The sequence below is a fragment of the Pristiophorus japonicus genome, chromosome 21, assembly GCF_044704955.1.
Source record: "Pristiophorus japonicus isolate sPriJap1 chromosome 21, sPriJap1.hap1, whole genome shotgun sequence".
Taxonomy (NCBI): domain Eukaryota; kingdom Metazoa; phylum Chordata; class Chondrichthyes; family Pristiophoridae; genus Pristiophorus; species Pristiophorus japonicus.
Window position 1 is genome coordinate 54,074,120 of NC_091997.1, and position 21,686 is coordinate 54,095,805.

Genomic DNA, 21,686 nt, shown 5'->3' on the forward strand with positions numbered 1-21,686 from the left:
AATCCCCAGCCCCTGATGGTCTGTATCCCAGAGTACTTAAGGAGGTGGCCTTGGAAATAGCAGATGCATTGATAGTCATTTTCCAACATTCCATAGACTCTGGATCAGTTCCTATGGAATGGAGGGTAGCCAATGTAACCCCACTTTTTTTAAAAAAGGAGGGAGAGAGAAAACGGAATTATAGACTGGTCTGCCTGACATCGGTAGTGGGTAAAATGGGTAAAATGATGGAATCAATTATTAAGGATGTCATAGCAACGCATTTGGAAAGAGGTGACCTGATAGGTCTAAGTCAGCATGGATTTGTGAAAGGGAAATCATGCTTGACAAATCTTCTGGAATTTTTTGAGGATGTTTCCAGCAGAGTGGACAAGGGAGAACCAGTTGATGTGGTGTATTTGGACTTTCAGAAGGCTTTCGACAAGGTCCCACACAAGAGATTAATGTGCAAAGTTAAAGCACATGGGATTGGGGGTAGTGTGCTGACATGGATTGAGAACTGGTTGGCAGACAGGAAGCAAAGAGTAGGAGTAAATGGGTCCTTTTCAGAATGGCGGGCAGTGACTAGTGGGGTACCGCAAGGTTCTGTGCTGGGGCCCCAGCTGTTTACACTGTGCATTAATGATTTAGACGAGGGGATTAAATGTAGTATCTCCAAATTTGCGGATGATACTAAATTGGGTGGCAGTGTGAGCTGCGAGGAGGATGCTATGAGGTTGCAGAGTGACTTGGATAGGTTAGGTGAGTGGGCAAATGCATGGCAGATGAAGTATAATGTGGATAAATGTGAGGTTATCCACTTTGGTTGTAAAAACAGAGAGACAGACTATTATCTGAATGGTGACAGATTAGAAAAAGGGGAGGTGCAACAAGACATGGTACATCAGTCATTGAAGGTTGGCATGCAGGTACAGCAGGCGGTTAAGAAAGCAAATGGCATGTTGGCCTTCATAGCGAGGGGATTTGAGTACAGGGGTAGGGAGTTGTACAGGGCCTTGGTGAGGCCACACCTGGAGTATTGTGTACAGTTTTGGTCTCCTAATTTGAGGAAGGACATTCTTGCTATTGAGGGAGTGCAGCGAAGATTCACCAGACTGATTCCCAGGATGGTGGGACTGACCTATCAAGAAAGACTGGATCAACTGGGCTTGTATTCACTGGCGTTCAGAAGAATGAGAGGGGATCTCATAGAAACGTTTAAAATTCTGATGGGTTTAGACAGGTTAGATGCAGGCAGAATGTTCCCAATGCTGGGGAAGTCCAGAACCAGGGGTCACAGTCTAAGGATAAGGGGTAAGCCATTTAGGACCGAGATGAGGAGAAACTTCTTCACCCAGAGAGTGGTGAACCTGTGGAATTCTCTACCACAGAAAGTTGTTGAGGCCAATTCACTAAATACATTCAAAAAGGAGTTGGATGTAGTCCTTACTACTAGGGGGATCAAGGGGTATGGTGAGAAAGCAGGAAGTTGCATGTTCAGCCATGAACTCATTGAATTGCGGTGCAGGCTCGAAGGACAGAATGGCCTACTCCTGCACCTATTTTCTATGTTTCTATGTTTCTCCTTAACTTAGCAAAGTTAGCTTTTCCCCAATTTGGGACTTTTATTCCTGGTATCCTTGTCCTTATCCATAACCAACTTGAATCTGACTGAATTATGGTCACTGGCCCCCAAGTGCTCTCCCACTAATACCCTTTGAACCTGCCCAGCTTCATTCCCCAAAACTAAATCCAAAACTGCCTCCTCTCATGTTGGGCTTGTTACATACTGACTAAAAAAGTTCTCTTGAATGCATGTTAAGAATTCCGCACCCTATATATCTTTCACACTATATTTGTCCCAATCAATATTAGGATAGTTCAAATCCCCTACTATTGCTGCCCTATGGCTTTTGGACTTCACAGAAATTTGCCGACATATTTGCTCCTCTATCTCCTACTGTTTGGGGGTCTATAGTAAACGCCCAGCAGTGTGATCGCCCCTTTTTTTGTTTTTCAGTTTGACCCATATGGCCTCATTTGATCCCTCTAACATATCATCCCTCCTCACAGCTGTAATATTTTCTTTAATCAGTACCGCAACCCCCCCCCCCCAACTCTTTTTACCCCCCTCTCTGTCTTGTCTAAAAATCCTGTAACCAGGAATATTGATCTGTCAAACCTGGCCCTCTTTCAGCCATGTCTCTGTAATGGCTATAATGTCATACTCCCAAGTGTCTACCTGTGCTCTTAGCTCATCCGTCTTATTCGCTATACTCCTTGCATTAAAGTATATACCCTTCAGCACAGGAAGACCTCTTTGCTTACTACTTACTAACCCTTGTTTCTTCTGTCTTACAGAATCATTTTCTAAATTCTTGCTATTCCAATTTAAGCCTTACTTCCTTCCCTATTGAATTTGTTCTCGGGTTTCCATCCCCCTGCCAAGCTAGTTTAAATTCTCCCCAACAACACTAGCAAAACTCACGCGAAGATATTGATCCCGGCGCTGTTGAGGTGAAACCCGTCCGGTTTGTACAGGTCCCATCTCCCCCAGAAGCAGTCCCAATGCCACAGGATTTTAAAGCCCTCCCCCCTGCACCAACTCCAAACATGAGTTCATCCTCTCCATCCTTCTATTCTGACACTCATTAGCACCAGTAGTAACCTGGAGATTACTACCTTTGAGGTCCTATCCTTTAATTTCTCTCCTAGCTCCTTAAATTCTGCCTGCAGGACCACATCCCTCTGTGTACCTATGTCATTGGTCCCGATATGGACCACGACCTCTAGCTGCTTACCCTCTCTCTTCCGCCCCCCAGGGTCGGGGGTCGGGGCAGCTCAGGTCGGGGGTTGGGGCCGCTCAGCGATCGAATTTTAATCCGTCCGACTGGTAAGAAACTAAATTGTCAAAAGGAACAAAGGGATCTGGAAATTCAGATGCTTAAACCGCTAAAATTGGAACCTACCCAACCAACGCATAAGACTCATTTAAAGCAATAATGCATAATTCACAACGATAATACTTTCCCTGAAGAATAAAATCCCCACAGGATAAATGGTCCAACCGTGGCTAACTAGAGAAGTTAAAGATAGTATTAGATTAAAGGAAGAGGCTGTTAATGTTGCCAAAAAGAGTAGTAAGCTTGAGGATTGGGAGGATTTTAGAGTTCAGCAAAGGAGAGCCAAAAAATTAATAGAGAGAGGAAAGAGAATACGAGAGTAATCTAGCGAGAGACATCAAAACAGACTCTCAAAGCTTCTATAGGTATGTAAAAAGGAAGAGATTAGAAAAAGTAAACATGGGTCCCTTACAGGCAGAGACAGGAGAAATTATAATGGGAAATAAGGAAATGGCAGAGACATTGAACACATACTTTGTATCTCTTCATGGAAGAAGACATAAAAAACATTCCGGAAATAATGGGGAACCAAGGTTCTAGTGAGAATGAGGAATTTAAAGAAATTTGTACGAGTAAATAAATAGTGCTGGAGAAATTAATGGGACTAAAAGCTGAGGAATAATCAAGTCAGTTTTCGGGTTGGCGGGCTGTAACTAGTGGGGTACTGCAAGGATCAGTGCTGGGGCCTCAGCTATTTACAGTCTATTAATGAATTAGATGGGGAGACCAAGTGTAATGTATCCAAGTTTGCTGACTAAACAAAGCTAAGTGGGAAAGTAAGTTGTGAGGAGGATGCAAAGGGATATAGACAGGTTAAGTGAGTGGGCAAGAATATGGCAGACGGAGTATAATGTGGAGAAATTTGAAGTTGTCCACTTTGGAAGGAAACATAGAATCTCCCCCTCCTTCCAATTTGCTGGTTAACTCTTGTCCTTTTGGTCCTATTTTTTAAATTTGTCTTATTGTGGGAGACAAATCAACCCAATGCCAGACTACATTCAGCCCACCTCTCCCTTTCGCTCAGAGATTCAACTTGTCTCCTGACAGCCGAGAGTTAGATGGTAAATGTTGTATTTGTGATGAAGAAATGCAGGCCAGGGAATCTGGACCGGTGGGATACAGTATCCAATCCTCAGGGAAGTGAGTAAGGAAATTGGCTAGTTTATGTGTCAAGCACCTGCAAGAACACAGGAACTGTAGGCCTGGGTTGCTGGATAGTGAATGGAAATCCAATATTCCAATTAGTTGTGACACCTTTAGTAAGAAAGTCATAGTGACATTGGCAATGCAGCAAATTCCTGAGGGAAAATGAAAAGGCAAATAATCCCCAGGCAAATGTCATGCTCCAGTCAGGAGGTGAGACCCGGGTAACCATTAGCAAGATGCTGTTGGATGGCTCAGGGTGGCATTGTCCGAGTCCCAGAGTGTGCTGACCATGCAGTGGCGATCTCGCCCATTGCTGGTGGACAGGTCAGGGAAAATGGGGAGTGGGGGAAAATAGAAAGATCTGCTGGGCTCACACGGCAAAGGAAAATTCTGTGTGCTGCATATATAACATAACATAGCAGGGATAGGACACAGCCTGTTAAGTAGTCTCTTGTGGTTTGTGACTTAATTGTGTTGTGTTGCAGATACTCCGGGCCAGCTGTTATTTTATATTTTATTGAAACATACAGTTCCCACCACTTGCACCATCAGTGCACATCACGTGCAGTCAGTGATGAGGCACTGAGTATAACACGTTAACCAATTAACACATTACCATCCACTTCTTATAGGGGGCATATCATGTTTACACCAACGCGCACGTTGTAAGCGATGGGGACTGCGTTTCTCTGTGCTACACACCTTCCCTGGGCATCAGGACAGGCAGCCAGTCTGCTCCCAGCTGTCACTGGTGCTGCTCTGTAAGTGGCTAGTTGGGAAAGTGAAAGGCCAGCCCAGGCGCACCCCCTCATCACCCTGACATGGTCTAGATTGGGAATACCATACGTGCGGAGCATGAAACGCGGGACTGCTTCCCACTGCACGGTGTACCGCAGATCCCAGTGGATCACAGTGAGGAAAGCCAGGTGCTAAGCTTCGGACGTTTTTGAATATTACAACAACAACAACAACTACTTGTATTTATATAGCGCCTTTAAGGTAGTAAAACGTCCAAGGCTCTTCACAGCAGTGTTTATAAGACAAAAATTTGACATTGTGCCATATAAGAAGAAATTACGACAAATGATCAAAAGCTTGGTCAAAGAGGTAGGTTTTAAGGAGCGTCTCAAAGGAGGATGGAGAGGTTTAGGCGGAGTTCGAGCCTATTAAGGGAATCAAGGGATATCTGGATCAGGCAGGAAGGTAGAGTTGAGGTAGAAGATCAGCCACGATCTTATTGAATGGCGGAGCAGACGTGAGGGGCCGAACGGTCGACTCCTGCTCCTAATTTTTATGTTCTTGCGTTCTGACTGCGTCTCCATGGGTCACCTGCAGAGAGAAAACTAGGGGAAAGTGCAAAAATAGTTTTTGAAAAAAAAAACTGTGGGGAGCAGCTAAAAAATTGGTTATTTCCGCTGGGCAGCAATACAGTGTCACGAGGACACAGGTTTAAATCACCACAAATAGAATTCACAGAGAAGTTAGAAAAGATTTATTTACATAGAGGATGGGTAGATTGTGGAATTCTCTGCCACAAACTGTTACTGAAGCAGAGTCCATACGTTCTGTTAACATCTTTCGGATAAGACATTAAACCGAGTTTCCATTTGCTCTCTCGGGTAAAAGATCCCATGGCACTATTTTGAAGAAAAGCAGGGGGTTATCCCCAGTATCCTGGGGCCAATATTTATCCCTCAATCAACACGACAAAAACAGATCATCTGGTCATTATTGTTATATATGTAAACATGTATTTACTCTGTACAGCCACCAAAGGGCTCATCCCCTGGAGTCCCAAGGGATCCCATAATCCCTTGGGAGCACAGGTATTTAAGGAGGCTTCACAGGTTGGAGAGGCACTCTGGAGACCTGCAATAAAAGACTACGATCACACTTTACTTTGAGCTCACAGCGCTCAGTCTGACTCTTTCTCCATACATAACAACTGGCGACGAGATACAGATAGTGAACCCAAAGATGCAGAGAACAGTGGGCATCCTGGAGAAATTCTCAGAGGGAGATGATTGGGAAACTTTTGTGGAGTGACTCGACCAAAACTTTGTGGCCAATGAGCTAGATGGGGAAGAGAGTGCTGCCAAACGAAGGGCAATCCTCCTCACTGTCTGTGGGGCTCCAATGTATGGCCTCATGAAGAATCTGCTCACTCCAGCGAAACCCACGGAGACATCGTACAATGATTTGGGCAAGCTGGTCCGAGAGCATTTGAACCCAAAGGAAAGCGTTCTGATAGCGAGGTACCAGTTCTACACCTACTAAAGGTCTGAAGGCCATGAAGTGGCGAGTTATGTCGCCGAGCTAAGACGCCTTGCAGGACATTGCGAATTTGAAGGACGTTTGGAGCACATGCTCAGAGACGTTTTTGTACTTGGCATTGGCCACGAAACCATACTTCGCAAACTTTTGACTGTAGCGACCCAAACCTTGAGTAAGGCCATAGTGATAGCCCAGGCATTCATTGCCACCAGTGACAATACTAAGCAAATCTCTCAGCACACAGTGCTGCTACAAGTACTGTGAACAAAATGATGTTGTTTTCAAATTGCAACGTTCAGGGCAGGTCACACATGCCTGCAGCTGCACATCCGCAGATGTCTGAGTCCCCGATCAATGATGATGAATGCAAGGCCATTAACACCTTGCTGGCACTGCGGGGGTGATCATCGTTTCCATTCATGCCGATTCAAAGGGTATGTTTGCAAGGGCTGTGGAACAATGGGACACCTCCAACGTATGTGCAGGCGAGCTGCTAATCCTGTTAAACCTGCAAACCACCATGTTGCAGAGGAGGACAGATCCACGGAGGATCACAACGAACCAGAGTCTCAGACCGAGGAGGCAGAGATACATGAGGTGCACACATTCACCATGAATTATCCCCCGATAATGCTGAATGTTTAACTAAATGGACTCCTGGTGTCAATGGAACTAGACACGGGCACGAGCCAGTCCATCATGGGCAAAACGACTTTCGAAAGATTGTGGTGCAACAAGGCCTCAAGGACAGTCTTGACTCCAATTCTTACGAAACTAAGAACTTACACGAAAGAACTGATTCCCGTAATCGGCAGTGCTACTGTAAAGGTCTCCTACGATGGAGCAGTGCACAAGCTACCACTCTGGGTGGTACCGGGCGATGGTCCCACGCTGCTTGGCAGGAGCTGGCTGGGAAAGATACGCTGGAACTGGGACGACGTCCGAGCGCTATCGCCCGCTGGCGACACTTCGTGTGCCCAGTTCTTAAACAAGTTCCTTTCGCTGTTCGAACCAAGCATCGGGAAACTCCAAAGAGCAAAAGTGAAGATCCACCTAATTCCGGGAAGTGTGACCCATCCATCACAAGGCAAAAGCAGTACCGTACATGATGAGAGAAAGGTTAGAGATTGAGCACGACTGGCTGCAATGAGAGGGCATCATTTCACCGATCGAGTTCAACGAGTGGGCCAGCCCGATCATTCCTGTCCTCAAGGGAGATGGCACCGTCAGAATCTGTGGAGATTACAAAGTAACTATCAATTGTTTCTCCCTGAAGGACCAATACTCACTCCCAAAGGCCGACGACCTCTTTGCAACGCTGGCGGGAGGAAAGACGTTCAGGAAGCTGGATCTGACTTCAGCCTACATGATGCAGGAACTGGAGGAATCATCGAAGGGCCTCACCTGCATCAACACGCACAAAGGTCTTTTTATTTATAACAGATGCCTGTTTGGAATTCGATCAGCAGCAGTGATATTCCAGAGAAACATGGAAAGCTTACTGAAGTCGGTCCCGCACACCGTGGTCTTCCAGGACGACATCTTGGTCACAGGTCGGAACACAGTCGAGCATCTGCAGAACCTGGAGGAAGTTCTTAGTCGTCTCAACCGCATGGGGCTCAGGTTAAAACGCTCGAAGTGCGTTTTCCTGGCGCCTGAAGTGAAGTTCCTGGGAAGGAGGATTGCGGCGGACGACATCAGGCCCATCAACGCGAAAACTGAGGCAATCGAGAACGCATCGAGGCCACAGAATGTGACGGAGCTGCAGTCGTTTCTGGGACTCCTAAATTACTTTGGTAACTTCTTACTGGGTCTCGGCACCCTGCTAGAACCACTACATGTCTTACTATGAAAAGGGGATGAATGGGTTTGGGGCACAAGCCAAGAAAATGCCTTTGTAAAAGCGAGAAAATTGTTATGCTCAAACAAATTGCTGGTGTTGTATGATCCATGTTTGGTACTAGCGTCTGGTGATGCATCGTCATATGGCATCGGGTGTGTATTGCAACAAGCTAATGATTTCGGGAAACTGCAACCGGTTGCTTATACATCCAGGAGTCTAAGGCTGAGAGAGCCTACAGCATGATTGAGAAAGAAGCGTTAGCGTGTGTCTCTGGGGTAAAGAAAATGCATCAATACCTGTTTGGGCTAAAATTCGAATTGGAAACTGACCATAAGCCATTCATATCCCTGTTTTCCGAGAGTAAAGGGATAAATACCAATGCATCAGCCCGCATCCAGAGATGGGTGCTTACGTCCACATACAACTACGCCATCCGCCACAGGCCAGGCACAGAAACCTGCGCCGATGCTCTCAGTAGGCTGCCATTGTCCACCACGGGAGTGGAAATGGCGCAGCCCGGCAGATCAAAACCTGGACAAGCCAGGACTCCTTATTATCCCTAGTCAAAAGCTGTGTGCTTCACGGGAGCTGGTCCAGTGTCCCAGTGGAAATGCAGGAAGAGATAAAGTTGTTCCAGCGGTGCAAAGATGAAATGTCTTTACAGGCAGACTGCCTTCTGTGGGGCAATCGAGTAGTGGTTCCCAAGAAGGACAGAGACACCTTCATCAATGACCTCCACAGTACCTACCCAGGCATCGTAATGATGAAAGCGATAGCCAGATCCCACGTGTGGTGGCACGGTATCGATGTGGACTTAGAGTCCTGCGTTCACAGATGTAATACATGCTCGCAGTTAAGCAATGTACCCAGGGAGGCGCCGCTAAGTTTATGGTCTTGGCCCTCCAAACCGGGGTCTAGGGTACACATCGACTATGCAGGCCCGTTCTTGGGTAAAATATTCCTTGTGGTTGTAGACGCATACTCCAAGTGGATTGAATGTGAGATAATGTCGGCTAGCACGTCCGCTGCCACTACTGACAGCCTGTGGGCCATGTTTGCCACACACGGCTTACCCAATGTGGTGAGCAACAATGGGCCATGTTTTACCAGTGCTGAGTTCAAAGAATTCATGACCCGTAACGGGATCAAACGTGTCACATCTGCCCCGTTTAAACCAGCGTCCAATGGCAGAGAGAGCAGTGCAAGGCTTGAAGGGGGTAACTGAAGGCTCACTGCAGACTCGCCTATCCAGAGTCCTGCTTAGCTACCGCACGAGACCCCACTCACTCACTGGGATCCCACCTGCTGAACTGCTCATGAAAAGAGCACTTAAGACAAGGCTCCCATTAGTTCACCCTGATCTACATGAACAGGTAGAGAGCAGGCGGCTTCAACAAAGTACATACCATGATAGCACAAATGTGTCACGCGAGATTGAAATCAATGATACTATATTTGTATTGAATTATGGACAAGGTCCCAAGTGGCTTCCCGGCACTGTCGTGGCCAAAGAGCGGAGTTCAGGTCAAACTTTCAAATGGACTCATTCACCGGAAACACTTGGACCAAATCAAACTCAGATTCACGGACTATCCTGAGCAACCCACCTTGGACCCTACCTTTTTTGATCCCCCAACATACACACCAGTGGCAACCGGCACCACGGTTGACCACGAAGCAGAACCCATCACCCACAGCAGCCCAGCAGGGCCTAACACACACCAGGCAGCCTAGCAAGGCCAGCTACACAGCAGCCCAGCGAGGGCCCAACAAATGATCCAACAACACCAACTTTCACACTGAGACGGCGTATGATTCTATGGGTTCATTCACACTGCAGGATCAGCATTGGTGCAAAGCACTTTCAGCTTTGTACTGACACTAGTTGATGGAACAACAGGTATCAAAGTCTGAGCTGATAATGCATAGTGGAGTTTAGACTTCCTTATCTCGGGAGTTCTTGCTTTGCTCTAGTGTCACGTCAAGCCCAGTTTCTAGACTTAGACCATATTTATAACCACTATAACCGCGGCATCAGTGTGAAGTCAAACTACTTAGAATCATAAGAACATAAGAAATAGGAGCAGGAGTAGGCCATACGGCCCCTCGAGCCTGCTCCGCCATTTAATATGATCATGGCTGATCTGATCGTGGACTCAACTCCACTTCCCTGCCCGCTCCCCATAACCCCTTACCGTTTAAGAAACTGTCTATTTCTGTCTTAGATCATAAGGAGATATTAGGTTGGTTTTAAGGAGTGTCTTAAAGGAGGAAAGAGGGAATTCCAGAGCTTAGGGCCTTGGCAGCTGAAGGCATGGCCGCTTTGTGTTATGAACTTTGATCATAGAATCTTACAGCACAGAAGGAGGCCATTTGGCCCATCATGTCTGTGCTGGCTCTTTGATAGAGCTAGTCCCATTCCCCTGCTCTTTCCCCGTAGCCCTGCAGATTTTAACCTTGCATGTATTCGCTTTTGAAAGTTACTATTGAATCTCCTTCCACCACCCTTTCAGGCAGCGTGTTCCAGATCGTAACAGATTCCAGATCCCTTTTTTTTAAGTCTCCTCATAGTGCCTCTTTTTTTGATAATCACCTTAAAACTGTGTCTTCTGGCTACCAACCCTTCTGCCACTGGAAACAGTGCCTCCTTATTCACTCTATCAAAACCCTTCATGATTTTGAACACCTCTGTCAAATCTTTCCTTCACCTTCTCTGTTCTAAGGAGAACAGCCCCAGCTTCTCCAATCTCCCTACATAGCTGAATTCCTGCATCTCTGGTACGTTTCTGGTCAATCCCTTGACACCAATGCTGCCCTTGTAAGGTGAAATGCTGAGTTTGATTCCGTGAGATCCCAGGCAGGAAGGAACAATGCAAGACTGCCCCCTGCTGGTGCTTTTTTTATTAAGTCTTGCCAGAACTGTCTCGATAATACCGAGGTTCAATGTGAGTAACCGTACTCTCCGCTCCCAGAATGTCACACGAGCGTGCAGTGCTTAGATCAAATGCTTTGCTCCAGCTGAATGATGGCTTGTATTTGGCAGAGCAGCTTTGTGTTATAAATTGAAACCATCCCAGGATATCCCCACCACTGCCAACATATTGCAGATTTAATCCCCCCCATCCACACTGTTGTTGGAAGTTGTCCATTTTAATCGTGATTTTAATCACTCCACCTTTGGTGGTCGTGTCTTCAGCTGCCAAGACCCTAAGCTCTGGAATTCCCTCCCTAAATTTCTCTTTCCTCCTTTAAGACACTCTTTAAAACCTACCTAATATCTCCTTATTTGGCTCAGTGTCAAATTTAGTTTTTTAATGCTCCTATGTAGTGCCGTGGGACGTTTTACTACTTTAAAGGCACTATATAAATACAAGTTGTTGGCGACCAGGCAACCCCCCCAGCGGGAAGGGGGAGGGGGGGTCACGGGGAGGGTCATCCTATCAGCTGAGGCCTGACATCACTCCTGGGTACAGCTGATGCACGGGTCAGAGAGTGAACGAGAGTGAGTTTCTACAATGCAACTTCCTCCTGTGCCACAAATTCAAATTCTTCCTGTTGGATTCTACGTTGGTTATCATCTCCCAAAACAGGAGATGTGCAGCACTGGGTCTGAGCACTCTCACTTTATTGGGGTGATTCTGGGAGTGGCATTGATGGGGTGACCATCTTGGGAAGTGGTGAGTGTGTAACCCGGGGCCCCTCCCCGTGAGTGTGTAACCCGGGGCCCCTCCCCGTGAGTGTGTAACCCGGGGCCCCTCCCCGGGAGTGTGTAACCCGGGGCCCCTCCCCGTGAGTGTGTAACCCGCCAACGTGACCCAGCAGAGCCACCCTTCGTATGCTGGCACTCCAGTCGGTGGAGAGAAATAGGTTTTTTCAATTGATCACCAGTTACTTTCCTGTGAGAATTTGCCCATTTAAAATGGAAACGAGGAGAAATTTCTTCAGAGGGTCGTGAATCTTTTCTTTCCCCTCGTGGGGAAATCTTAAACGAGGGGTCGCTGAATAAGGGGCCGTCCATTTAGAACTGAGATGAGGAGGACTTTCTTCTCTGAGGGTTGTAAATCTGTGGAATTCTCTGCCCCAGAGAGCTGTGGAGGCTGGGTCATTGAATATATTTAAGGCGGAGATCGACAGATTTTTGAGCGATAAGGGAGTGAAGGGTTATGGGGAGCGGGCAGGGAAGTGGAGTTGAGTACATGATCAGATCAGCCATGATCTTATTGAATGGCGGAGTGGGCTCGAGTGGCCTATTCCTCCTGCTTAATATAATTTGCAGTAGTGTAAATCCAGTTTGTCACTGCTGATCCTCATTTCCCCCAAACGGTACAGACTAACCAGGTACTCTGCTTTTCATTCCAGGCTTTTTTACGGACTGTGTCAAAGGAGCTCTGCACTTCCTGCAACAAGACCGTGTATCCCATGGAACGGCTGGTTGCTGACACGCTGGTTTTCCATGCCACCTGTTTTTGCTGTAAGCATTGCAAAGCTAAACTGAGGTGAGATATGAAACCAAAACTCTTGGCTAACTCTGCCATTCAGCCCCCACTTCCCCCGCCTGCACCCCTCCCCCGCCCCGAAAGCTCTCACGTTTAAGGCAGTGAGTAACAGCCATTCAAATCGGGAGTGTCCCAGGTTTGGCCCCGGGTCTGCCCTGAGTTATATCAATTAGAATTGGTCTCATCATCCTTGCGGTACGGAGGGGAATATCAGCCAGCTGCTGATCGCTAGCCACTGACCCGGGCCGCTGCTCCTTTTATGGCCTCGACCTGCCGCTGGTGTTTTCACGCAGCTCGGAGCCAGGAGCAGCGTGGAGGCGTACTATTTCAGGGAGCAGCGCGAGCTGGTGCAGGAGAGTGACGTCAGCAAGGTCCAGGTCGGTGACTGGAGCGTGGGCAGATACAGCAGGAGCGGCGAGGGGCAGTGGAGGGATGTGATCGGGGACCAGGGGAGGCATGAGTTCAGGGCCAGGGGCAGCACGGACCAGCCCACACTGCAATATGTGTGCGCACTAGGTCCGTACAGCAGACCAGTCTCCAGTCGTCTTGGGTAACCCTTGCCACTGGACCAAGACCTAGCTCTGTCAAGCCCATGTGGTGGCTGGTGTGCAATGGCCACCACATGTTAAAAAATCCATGCACAGGCATCTTCCACCCTTCAGGATGTAGTTCAGGATCTGGAATATTAGGTCCTTCATTGGAACACCTGTGAACTCATCCCTTTTTTGGCGTGGAAGTAAGTCATCCTCGCTTCAAGGGACTGCCTATGATGATGATGGGTGGAGGTGAGCATGTCCAGCCCTTGAACCCAGAAGATCCCGGTCTCCTGGAGGACGGCCTGGTGCAGATCTTTCCTCCACCTTGTCCATTGGATAGCTGATGAGTAAATTCCCGTAACTTGGACATCACCTGGAGGCTGGATAAGCTGCTCCAATATCCAGGCGGTCCATGCCTACCACCATTAGGTTGCACAGATGCAGGCAGCTGCTGCTGGAGCTGAGCGCTATTGCCTGGTAGAACCCCCATTTGATGAGGCACGGCTGCACGTTCATGCTGTGGTCAGGAGGATCGTGCTAATGCACTCACTCGATCCATGGTGAATTGATAGAATCGTAAAATGGTTACAACACTGGAGGCCATGCCGGCTATCTGCTTGAGCACTTCAGCCAGTCCCAGTCCCCCACCCTTTCCCCGTAGCCCTGTACATTTTTTTTCCTTCAGTTACTTATCCAATTTATTTTGAAAACCACGATTGAATCTGCCTCCACCACCCTTTCAGGCCGTGCATTCCAGATCCCTAACCACTCGCTGCGTTAAAAAAAAAGTTTTCCTTTATGTCGTCTTTGGTTCTTCTGCCAATCACCTTAAACCTGTGTCCTCTGGTTCTCAACCCTTCCACCAATGGGAACAGTTTATCTCTCTCTACTCTGTCCAGACCCCTCATGATTTTGAACACCTCGATCAAATCTCCTCCAAACCTTCCCTGCTCTGAGAACAGCCCCAGCTTCTCCAGTCTATCCATGTAACAAATCCTTCATCCCTGGAACCATTCTCGTAAATCTTTTCTGCATCCTCTCTAAGGCCTTCACATCCTTCTTAAAGTGTGGGGCCCAGAATTGGACACACTGCTCCTGTTGAGGCGAACCAATGTTTTATACAGGTTCGTCATAACTTCCTTGCTTTTGTACTCTATGCCTTTATTTATGAAGCCCAGGATCCCGTAAGCTATTTTAACTGATTTCTCAACCTGCCCTACCACCTTCAAAGATCTGTGCACATATACCCCGAGGTCTCTCTGTTCCTGCACCCCATTTAGAATTGAACCCTTTAGTTTATATTACCTCTCCTCGTTCTTCCTACCAAAATGTATCACTTCGCACTTTTCTGTGTTGCCTCGTGTCCACCCATCCCACCAACCTGTCTATGTCCTCTTGAGGTCTATCACTATCCTCCTCACTGTTCACTATGCTTCCAAGTTTTGTGCCATCTGCTAATTTTGAAATTGTGCCTTGTACTCCTAAGTCCAAGTCATTGATATATATCAAGAAAAGAGTGGTCCCAGTACCGACCTCTGCGGCATACCTTCCTCCAATCCGTTCACCACTACTCTGTTTCCTGTCACTGAGCCAATTTCGTATCCAGGCTGCCACTGTCCCTTTTATTCCATGGGCTTCAACTTTGCTGGCAAGCCTATTATGTGGCACTTTATCAACTGCATGGTTTTGAGTCTCTCAATCATGGTGGTGATGTACAAAACCCAGACTGCACTGTCTGCCACCTTCGGAAGGGTGTGTGATGGCGAGGGGCCTGGACCATCGCACTCTCCCAACCTCAGGAAGGCAAGGAGAGCAGCGAGACATCGGGAAAGGCCTGGAGTGACATTTATGAGCGAGACAGGTTGAAATCTCATTGAGAACTGTCAACTTGGAAGTCACTGGGAGTGAGGCCATTGTATGAATGCTCAACATGTTTTATCAAAGTCCTCTCTCTGCTATCCTAACTGAGGCGATCACTGTGTTTGCAGTAAACATTCGCAGGATAGCATGGCCTGCAGCAATGTTCAGGCAGTGGAGATAGTTCATGCTTTTAAACCCAATGTGATAGAGCTGCTAGCGAGTGTAATATGAGAGGCCCTGCCTGTCCACGAGCATCTCCCGGTGCTGAGAAACCTACAGGGAGATATGAGAGAGGTAAAGCATAGTGGGCAGTCGCGTGATTATTTAGTGTACCAAAATGGTCCTGAGTGTTGGTGAAGTCTTGGGGCCCAGAAATTCATGATCGTCCCGTTTGGAGGCAGTAACATCCAGAAGCCCCGCCCTGGTCGCTAAATTCGTGTTACCGTCCCCGGAAGGAAGAGGAGCGCTATCCTAAGGCGGTAATGGGGCGCACGCCTCAGCAGCGTTACGCAGCGGGCCACAAGCGCAGCCGTGTACGATTAAAGGGAAGGGCCCACGCTGCCGACTGTGCCTAGCCTGGAGCGCCGTGCGATCAGCCCAGCGCCCGAGCAGAGCGTTGGGCTGACTGATCGCGGCCCCGACCAGCCAACAAACCGCGCGACCAAAGTGCCATCGAAAAACGGCAGATTTTTTTTCGCAGCGGCGAATTTTTGCCCCGGTACGTGTGTGTGTGTCTTTTTCCCCCCCCCCCCCCCCCCCCCCCCCCCCAAAGCTATCGCTGTTATCGGCCCGCGCTGCTTCAGGGGGCGAAACCTGACCCCGGGGCGATGACGTCCCGATCTCCGGACGCAGGCGATTGGGACACAACGCTGCAGCTTATATCGTCTGTGGAGAGGAGGCAGAGTTAATGTTTCGGGTGGATGGTCCTGACTAAGGATTGTCGACCCAGAACGTTAACTCTTGCTTCCTCTCCACAGGTGCTGCCTGGCCTGCTGAGATTTCCAGCATTTTCTGTTTTTATTCCGGGTTCCAGCATCCGCAGTAGTTTGCTTTTTGTGAGAGCGTGCAGAAACCAAGCGCAAACAGCGGAAAGAGCGTGCGGCAAACCTGTCCCATCCACCCCTTCCCTCAACGACTGTCTGTCCCACCTGTGACAGGGACTGTGGCTCTCGTATTGGACTGTTCAGCCACCTGAGGACTCGTGTTAAGAGTGGAAGCAAGTCTTCCTCGATTCCGAGGGATTGCCTATGAATGAAATGTTTGTGAGAGTTGATGACGAGTTCCCTTTTGTTCCCTCGCAGCCTGGGGAGCTACGCGGCACTGCAGGGAGAGTTTTACTGCAAGCCTCACTTTCAACAGTTGTTCAAGAGCAAAGGGAACTACGATGAGGGCTTCGGCCGCAAGCAGCACAAGGAACTGTGGCAGCAGAAGGCGGCCGAGAGCGACTCCAAGTAAAGCGCGACACCGTGGCCGGGGAAGGAGCAGCGAGTTAGCGGCTAACCCAGTGTGAGCACTGACTCTGCGCCCCTCTCTAACCAGGGGCACCGCAGCTGCCATTCCTCAATCAGCTTTAAATAGTGTGTAATTTAGGGGCCATTGCTAAGATGGGGGAAGGATTGCTCTCGTTACTGTGTGTATCCACATGGTGAAACGTGTCATCAGGATCTCCTCTGGTCACAGTTACCGAGAGACACCGTGTCGGCACAAGGCGTTACAAATACCAACCAGAGGACATCGTGAAGACTGGATTTACAATATTGCCCCCCCCCCCCTCTGCCCCCCCAGTAGTGTCGACCTGTGCATGGAGCCCACCCCCACGGCAGGTTCATCTCTGGGACTAACCCATTCTGGTACTGAACAGCCCATTCCAAACCTGCAGGCCCCGCCATTCAAACTGGGAAAACTGGCAATACGAATCAAAAGTAAAACTTTATTGCCGTTGCCTGGGCTTCACGGGCTGGATTCCCCGGGACCGTGAGCTGCAGTGGCCAATTTAACACACAGCACCCACAGCAATCCTCCCCTCATTTACACATTGCTACGTCTTTGGAATGATAGCCCACCCTACTGGCAACAGTTTGCAACTGCACAATATACTCTCGATAATATATCTTATCTTCTTAAAACATGGTGGCTTTGCCACAGTGAAGTGGCTGTGCCGGATACTATAGCTGAGCTTTACACAACAGGACTGGGAACACACAATGCCACCTACATGGCCGCTGTGACACATTTATCTTTTAGCAATTCATGGTTTCAGTAAGAACCATGGGAATCATGGTGCATCGCTTGCACAGCTTGCTACACACTGTAAACGTTCCTCACCGCCCACAGGGCAGTGCCCCCAAATGACAGTGTTCAAATCAGATTGTTCTGGAGCAGTCCCTTCTCGAAACAGAGCGAGTCTGAAAACGGTTTCCACTGGGTGTCACTGGCCCTTTAACCCGCCTGTACGGTCAGAGATTGGATCAGATAACTCCACGGGTTCTACTTGTCTGATATGTGCAGGCCCTTGTCTTATCACCCTGTGTCCATGTTACAGAGAGCAGTGCCCCCTCTTAGAGAGACAGAGCTACCCCCACATACCAGTACAGCCCCCCCACCAACACACACACACACACACACACACACACACACACACACACACACACACACACACACACAGCAGTACCCCCCCCCCCCGCCCACGCACACAGCAGTACACCGCCCCCCCCCCCCCCCCCCCCGGCCAGAGAATTGTACTCCCCACACCCCCAAACACAGTACTCACCCCTCCCCAGATGCCAATACTCCCCCGTCAGTACTCCTGCACCCTCCCCACCGAGACCAATTTCCCCCCACCCCCCCCACGGGGACCAGTGCACCCCCCTCCCCCCATTACGGAGAGCTGTGCCTCAATAGGACGAATACCTCGTGTCACACACACACACCCCCCACCCCCCCACCTCATAACCCAATAATTTTCACTCACGGTTTTCTTGATGGCTCTGTCATTTTCTCCAGTTACTGGCTTAACTTTTGAAAAGCTTGCATGTGATTTAATTGCGTGGGGTTTGCGTGTGTTTATTGCGGTGTGATATCACTGGATTTCAGGGGCGCTTTCCCGAACTGGCTCCGCAGATGGAATGCATTTTCTTTTCAACTGAAACTGTGCCTCAGTAATGGGTTAAATGTTGAGAATAATATTTTGCTACTTGAATGTTTAATATGCGTGGACCTATGCATTTTATATTACGGCTCATCAGTCACAGATCGTTTCCGGGTTTCATTTAAAGATTCAGCAGCCTTTTATAAACTATTGATGTACTGACCCAGTCTAGCATACCACCCAAAAAATAACCTGTATCACTCGCCGACACCAAGATTTACATCGACTGTGTGCTAACCAGAGCAGGGCCAGGGGGTGAAACCTGGGCCCTGTCACTGTGATTGACAGATGTCCTCTGGTTTCCTTCATGGATTCAGCAAAATGATTCCACTGTTTCTCTATCCCTCCCCACTCACTCTCCAACCTACACCCAGAACTCTGCTGCCCGGTAAAGATATACAGTGCTCCGGTGGCAGACAGGGACTTGCACTTCTACTGGAGGGGCAGCACAGTGGCTCCCTGCTCCTGCCCCTGCCCCACCACCTCCACCTGCCCATCAGTAAGAAAGAGAAGTATGAAGTTGAATTGGAAGACCTGTAATTCTAGCTCCAGCATTCGGTGAAATTCATAAATTGTGAGTTTCACTGTGACTGTATATTCTGGAGTTAAATTCCACCCAGTTTGAGGATCCCTACCCTGGAGGGGGTTTTAGTCCGCTGGGAATTCCATTTGCTGCCACTGTTTTACAGATGCGCAGCCAAAACCACTTTCCTTCCACATGAAAGTGACAGTATAACTACAGCCCAAGACAGCGCTTCCATACCAGGATTGGCCGGTGGAACGGCTGCCTTGTAAAACCCCCATCCCTCCTCGTTCCCCCTCCCCTCATCCCCCCCCCCATCCCTCCTCCTAGTTCCCCCTTCCCTCCAGCCCCCCCATCTCTTCACTCCCCTCCAGCTCCCCCATCCCTCCTCGTTCCCCTTCCCCTCCACCCCCCGATCCCTCCTGCTCATTTCCCCCCCCCCCCTCATCCCCACATGTGTTCTATACATCTGTTCTGAGTTACACCCCCTCATCAGAAAAGTGATGGGGAAATACCAACAGGGGGCCATGCAGCCCCTCGAGCCTGTTCTACCATTCAATCAGATCATGGCTGATCTGTACCTCAACTCCACTTTATCCATCTTTTCTCCATACCTTCCAGTAATAAAAATCTATCGAATTCCAATGGCCCCAGCATCCACCACTTTGAAGGAATGAATTCCAGATTTCCACCACGCTTTGTGTGAAAAGATGTTTCCTGATTTCACTCCTAAACGGCCCAGCTCTAATTTTAAGATTATACCTTCTGGTTCTGGATTCGCCACTAACGCAAATAGTTTTGGTGTGTCGACCCTATCAAACCCCGTAATCATTTTAAACAAGATACTGTCACCAACTTGATGAGAGATGCTGAGCTTTCACAGATCAGGGTTAATGTAACCTGGAAACTGGGATTTTTAAAATGTGACATTATTTTGAGGAACGTCTATGCTGCATGCGTAAATCTGTGATCAGCATTTCAGGACCTGATGGTGTATGATGTCTTCCCAATGTGAAACCTTTCAAGTGCTGTTTTGTCATGGTTGCATGCATTTAATATATTGGTGGTTCTTGTCCATTAGACACTTGTTCTCGACTTACCGAGAGATGTGGGGCTGTGATCCCCAGATACTCAATTGTACTGGATCTAGTCAGTGTTGGAATTAGAAATTGTTACTAATTAAATATAATCGTGCATTGCACAGCTCTCTGGTACAGCACATCCATGAGTATATTGGGCATTGTTGAGGACACACTGTGAATGAATTGCTAAGATACAAACAGAGTAATGACCCCTAACGTTGGTGGTGGGGTATAGCAGTTGGGCTGCAGTGTTGCCGAGTTGGTGGCGTAATCCTGGTCAGTGGCCAATACTCAGTGAGTCCAGCCACATATCTGCATGTGGCTGTCGGACAAGGATGGGATGGGGCTTGATGTGGTGGCCAAATACCTTGGCAGCTGAGGCTTCTGACACCTGTGCAACTAAACCCTACCTCTTATAGTCTAAGCTTATATTCACTGGAATTTAGAAGAATGAGAGGGGATCTCATAGAAACATATAAAATTCTGACGGGATTGGACAGGTTAGATGCAGGAAGAATGTTCCCGATGTTGGGGAAGTCCAGATCTAGGGGTCACAGTCTAAGGATAAGGGGTAGGCCATTAAGGACTGAGATGAGAAGAAACTTCTTCACCCAGAGAGTTGTGAACCTGTGGAATTCTCTACCACAGAAAGATGTTGAGGCCAATTCATTAGATATATTCAAAATGGAGCTAGCTGTGGCCTTTATGGCTAAAGGGATCAAGGGGTATGGAGAGAAAGCAGGAATGGGGTACTGAAGTTGCATGATCATATTGAATGGTTGTGCAGGTTTGAAGGGCCGAATGGCCTACTCCTGCACCTATTTTCTATGTTTCAGGAGGAGGGTAAGTGGGTGGGGGGGGGGGAAAATAAAATGATTTTCAGGTACCTGCTGATCTCACATGTTTCACTGATGGTCAGACAGAGACAGGAAGATTACCCCAGGGCACAGTAAATGGGGCATTATGCACGACACATTGTGTATAATGTGGGATTATTTCATACTGAATGTGAAAGTCACATCAGACTTGGGACACACCAAGCGTTAATGGGCCATTGCACGCCGCACATCACACACCAGTGTGAATTTGCTTGTACATAGGAAGGACCTATTTCCCTTAGCAGAGGGGTCAATAACCAGGGGCATAGATTTAAAGTAATTGATAGAAGGATTAGAGGGGAATTGAGGGGAAATTTCTTCACCCAGAAGGTGATGGGGATCTGAAACTCACTGCCTGAAAGAGTGGTAGAGGCAGAAACCCTCACCATATTTAAACAGTACTTGGATATGCACTTGAAGTGCCGTAACCTACAGGGTTACGGACCAGGAGCTGGAAGGTGGGATAGCCGGCGCGGACACGATGGGTTGAATGGGTCGTAAAGTTCGCTGATTCTACGTTGCACACGTTACTGTGAACTAATCCCACATTGCAAGCACCAAATGTGAATGAATGGCTGTGCAGTCTGCAGCCAAAGTGTGATCGTATCTGGCTTTGCAGGCGCGGTTGACACAACTGCCTCTCCTACCTGCAATTGTTTTGTTCAAACTTGACATCCATTTTGTGAAACACTTTGCTGCCTCATTGCTCACTCTCGGTCCATTCCTGAGTGTGCCTGCAGAGAGCTGTGACTGTCCAGTTACTGCATTTATAACTTACTGTTGCCCAGCAGATATCCCTTGGTACACAGGCCTTATAAATACTGTATGTTTGTACCTTTTTTACTGTTTGTATATCTCTTTGATCACGACTGTTAAAAGTGCTGCTTTTGAATCTGTGATTACACCTCTGCTTTACAATTGTTATCAGAGTTTTTGACATTAAAATATCCATTGTGTAATTCTGTTTGTGTATAACCTGTTAAGAAAACAAGGAGGGAGGATGCAACTCTGTCTGTCC

The 21,686-nt window shown here is 48.2% G+C and overlaps 1 protein-coding gene across 2 annotated transcripts in view; it reads left to right on the forward strand.

Annotated features, from left to right (window-relative positions):
* The window catches only part of limd2 (LIM domain containing 2), a 47,438-nt gene extending 25,817 nt beyond the window's left edge, over positions 1-21,621 (forward strand). For both annotated transcript variants that reach the window (XM_070864768.1, XM_070864769.1), the window contains exons 3-4: positions 12,505-12,641; positions 16,339-21,621. In XM_070864768.1, the coding sequence (XP_070720869.1) occupies positions 12,505-12,641; positions 16,339-16,492 (291 nt within the window). In that variant the 3' untranslated portion in view covers positions 16,493-21,621. The remainder of the gene's footprint in view (positions 1-12,504; positions 12,642-16,338) is intronic.
* The last annotated feature ends 65 nt before the right edge of the window (positions 21,622-21,686 follow it).